The 4301-nt window shown below is 32.2% G+C and overlaps 1 protein-coding gene across 1 annotated transcript; it reads right to left on the reverse strand.

The window, feature by feature from the left end:
* Positions 1-1030: 1030 nt before the first annotated feature.
* LOC106778833 (gibberellin 20 oxidase 2-like) lies at positions 1031-4079 on the reverse strand. The gene is made up of 3 exons (XM_014666829.2): positions 3616-4079; positions 3193-3514; positions 1031-1431 (listed from the first exon to the last, which is right to left on the reverse strand). Exons 1-3 carry the CDS (start codon positions 4077-4079, stop codon positions 1162-1164), a joined length of 1056 nt encoding a protein of 351 aa, XP_014522315.1. The 3' UTR covers positions 1031-1161.
* Between the last annotated feature and the right edge of the window lie 222 nt (positions 4080-4301).

Below are 4301 nucleotides of genomic sequence, written 5' to 3' on the forward strand. Positions count from 1 at the left end.
GACATGATTAGATGATTGTTTTACTTTAGGTGCAATGTGATGTATGATGCAATATTAATATATCTTGTTGGTTTATTTTTATCATTAGCTTTCTCTTGCTTTTGTCTTTGTTTATCTCAATGTGTTTGTTTTTTCTTTTGTAATGATCACCTTAAATTGTGTGATCTTAGGAGAAACGTCTTTCCAGTGTATCAACGAAAGGTTGAGAATGAAACAACAGTCGAGATAGGCCTTTGTTCTCCAAGTGTAAAATCTTCTTTTTTGAAAATGGATAGTTTTCTTTAGTAGTTATCTTCTTTTAACTCTTATTTTAGTGGTTTATGCTATGAAAATGAAATGTTACAAATTTAGTATAAAAATTCAGTACATAATCAATACCAAGCATTTAGCATTATAATAAAATAATTTAAAAAAAATACAATAATAGTAAATATTATTATTTTTTTATGAATTTATCTTAATTATTATTTATATCACTATTTTTTTAGTATTAATATTATTAATTTATTGCTATACAAATTTATTATTATGTTGTAACAGTTATTATATATTAGAACTATTAAAACTTTTATACATAATATATAATCGATTATGTTAATTTATATAGAAAGTAGATTGAATTAAATAAGGATTATACTGCAATTTCCTTTCTTTTATTTAATCGATTTTTTACTGTTTGTAAGAAGGATTGAAAGACTCTTTTCAAACAACTTCTCTTTTCTTTAGAAATCATGGGATAAAAATAGAGAAAATATTCGCTGTTCTTTCCACTAGAAAATTACTTTCAACAAAGCCTAACAATGAACATAAGAGTATATGTAGGGAGACATTTGATTAATTCACCATATAAGGGTGACGAATAAAATGAAATGACAGAAAGCAGTAATAGGTTACTGGTAAAACAAAGCTTAAATACAACAATATTAGAAAAACATTGATGATAAAAATAATTTAAACAATATTAAATATTAATATGGATATATTAGAGATTTATTTAAATAGGTAGGTGCAGAAAAAGGTGGTAAGGGGAGTGGAAGAGAGATGTTTTTGGAGTGTAGGTGGGAAAAGTAGAGGGAGAATTTAGAAGGGAGATTGTGTTGAAGAAGGTGGTTGAAAAAGAAAAAGTAGTAGAACAGAATGGATTTGTAGGTTAGCGAAAAGCTAGTGTGTAGCTTTGGAAGATAGGAACCAGTTGAAGAAGTTTGGCAGAGTAGCTTGGTCTGCTCTGTAGTGGTTTTGCGTGAAATGAAGCAAATCTGACCATGTAAAATCGGGATATTGCTTCGTCCCATCCTTCTCGATAACTTCATCTGGGGCTCTCAACACCTTGTCTTCTTTAGGGCACAGAAAGAACGCCAACGACTTCCTCTCCTTGTACTTGTTAACCACTGCCCTATGCACGCAACTTTTGTATCTCCCATTTGATAACGCCTGCACAACTAACACCATATCATTCTTCACGATACACCATGCATGCTTCCTTTCCAATCATCTACTCTTTTCATTATCATTCCCCAAAATTACCACATACACATTATCTAAATACTGCTCTACTAATATTCCTGCTCAACCTTTAAATGCTAACAAGTTTATAAAAAGATGGTTTAAATCCTTTTTTGGTCTCTAAGTTAAGTTTTGATGTTCAGTTTAGTTCTCTTTTCTAAAAATGTCAACCTTTAGTCTCTATGATATAAAAAATGTATCAAATCAGTCTTCATGACAGTACTTAATGAACAATAAATCACAAGTTTTCATATTTAGATATCCAATATTTTGTTATTTGTTAACGGAAGGTATTATGAACAACAAATCACTTAATGAAAAACTTGTGATTTGTTAACAAATAGGACTGATTTGATACATTTTTTATATCATAAGGACTAAAAGTCGACATTTTTAAAAACGAAAACTAAACTGAAGATAAGAACTTAACTCAGAGATAAAAAAAGGTTTGAATCTAAAAAAATTCTAAATGCACATGCCTTTCATTTTCATATTTAATTGTCATAAACAGTGTGGATAAAAAGTTGGCCTGCACTTTCGTCACCGTAATAGATTAAACTGCCCATCAAATCCTTTGATCAAATCTGCTCAAACATGTGTAAATATTTAAATATATTCTTCGCTGGATAAAATATTGATGTTTATCTTTATAAGGGATAAAAGTAAAATACTCCAATTATTAAGTGAATATATTTAAATCGAGACTCAAAACCAGAATGAGTTATATTTTCATTCTTAAATTAGTATCAACCTTTTAGATGTGGTTTTTGAAAAAAATCTCAATATACACACTCACTCAGATATTTTTCTAAAATTGAGTTTAGCTAACGGTGATCCACACAGATAATTTTACTCTTTAATTTTAGGTAATTTTCATTAAATCTTGACAACCTTTAAATAGGTACAAATGAGACATTGAACTAAGTACAAATAATAAAAACTGAAAATAAAATATCAACATACTTAAAATCAAATCAAATATATTTTTTCTATTATAAAATAATATTCTACTTAAATAAACAAAAAATCATAACTATTCCTTTTTATTTTATCTTTATCAAATCAAACCAAATATTACTATACTTAAAAACTAATAAAATAATAAATCTTTAAAATATAAGTTTATGCGTGATTTATTAAATTTCAGTATACTCTCCTTTCAAAAATATTAATCATACAGTTTAAATACTTTTAATATTTTATGCCATCTCTCTTTTTGCTTCCAAAAAGCATAGGCACCTTTTACTGAGTCCATCGTAGACCAAAAGATATTTAATCTCATTTATTTTAGAAAAAACAAAGAAATATCAAGTACTCCATTTACTCTCGGACCGATCCATATGTTGAAGCAGTAGTTCTCCAAAGTTTTTTTCTTTTATCCTTTTTAATATAATAAATAGCCAAAAGTTAAATATCTTACATAATAATATAAAATTTGATTAAAAAAAAGATATATGATTATGTCCAGCCTATGTATATTTCCCTGCAACTTAAATTATTTGGATACGTACAACTCCATATAACTCCAAGTAAATGAGTCGTTGCAGGGTGATGACAGGAAATGGGATTAAAGGAAAAGGTAAAAGGTAAACAGAAATATTATAGAGTTGATGAATGGTGTTAAAAAGAACAACAGCACTCGAAGGTAGTAATAATATAATGGAATGTGCTAGTGTTTATATGGCCTACCATGAAGGTGTCTCCAATGTTGATTACAAGGGCATCGAGACGAGGTGGAACCGTCTTCCACTGGTTGTCCGCAAAAACATCAAGTCCCCCAACAAGATCTTGGTGAAGTATGGTTATTGATGTTGGATCACAATGTGGTCCTGTCCCCAACGTAAGGTTCGGTTGTTGGCAAGATGGGTAGTTGTTGCATCTCATGATGGAGCATCCATCTGAGAACAACTCCCTGAAATGCAACCGATCTACGCCTAAGCTTATGGCCAATAGCTCCGTCAGCTTCAACCCCAACTGCTTCATACCATCGCAGTACTTCTGGAATACCACTCTGGGAACGTACGTGACACCACATTATATAATAATGTCTGCAAAGAAAGAGATATATAGAAAAAGAAGAAAAAAAACATGATATGTTTATATCTTACGTACCCAGCTTGTTCAAAGTCTTCTCCAATGGTGGATTTAAAGTAGTTGGTTACAACATGTTGGGAGGTGTTGTTGTCATGGTAGGGAAAAGAGAGGGTTTCCTTCCATGGCAATTTGGAGGAGAAGCGATGAGCATGTGCACCAGAATAGCCCCAGATGGAAGCTGGTGTCTTGTGAAGATTCAACTTCCTGTGAATTGGGAGCTTAAAGAAAGTGTCCATTTGATGATGTGCTTGACGAATGAGGCATGAATCAAGGCCATGGTTGATGACTTGGAAAAAGCCATGGTTGAAACACGCTTCCCTTATGAGCTTTGCAGCACATTGTGTGGCCTCTTCCTCCCCTCTCAGAAACCCATCAAGGTCCACCACTGGTGCTTGGAGCTCGCCTTGGGCATCCACCAGATATTCCTTTGGCCAAACGAAATTCGTGGGCAAGTGGGACACCACACCACCTTCTGAATCCATCTCACGTTAACAAAAATCTATGATGATGTTCAAATTAAGGAAGGATTCAGGGAACTCCAACACAGACACAGGTGATTATCTAATAGTAGCTCAGACTAGGAAAAACAGGGAACGTGTATTGGACAATGCACATGGCGTGTGTACTTATAGAGCTGAGAGGTGGAATAATCAGGAAGGAACAGGAAAACATTTTGGAATCAATGACACAGAATCTTTGAACAA

This window comes from Vigna radiata, unplaced genomic scaffold (assembly GCF_000741045.1).
Source record: "Vigna radiata var. radiata cultivar VC1973A unplaced genomic scaffold, Vradiata_ver6 scaffold_184, whole genome shotgun sequence".
Lineage (NCBI taxonomy): Eukaryota > Viridiplantae > Streptophyta > Magnoliopsida > Fabales > Fabaceae > Vigna > Vigna radiata.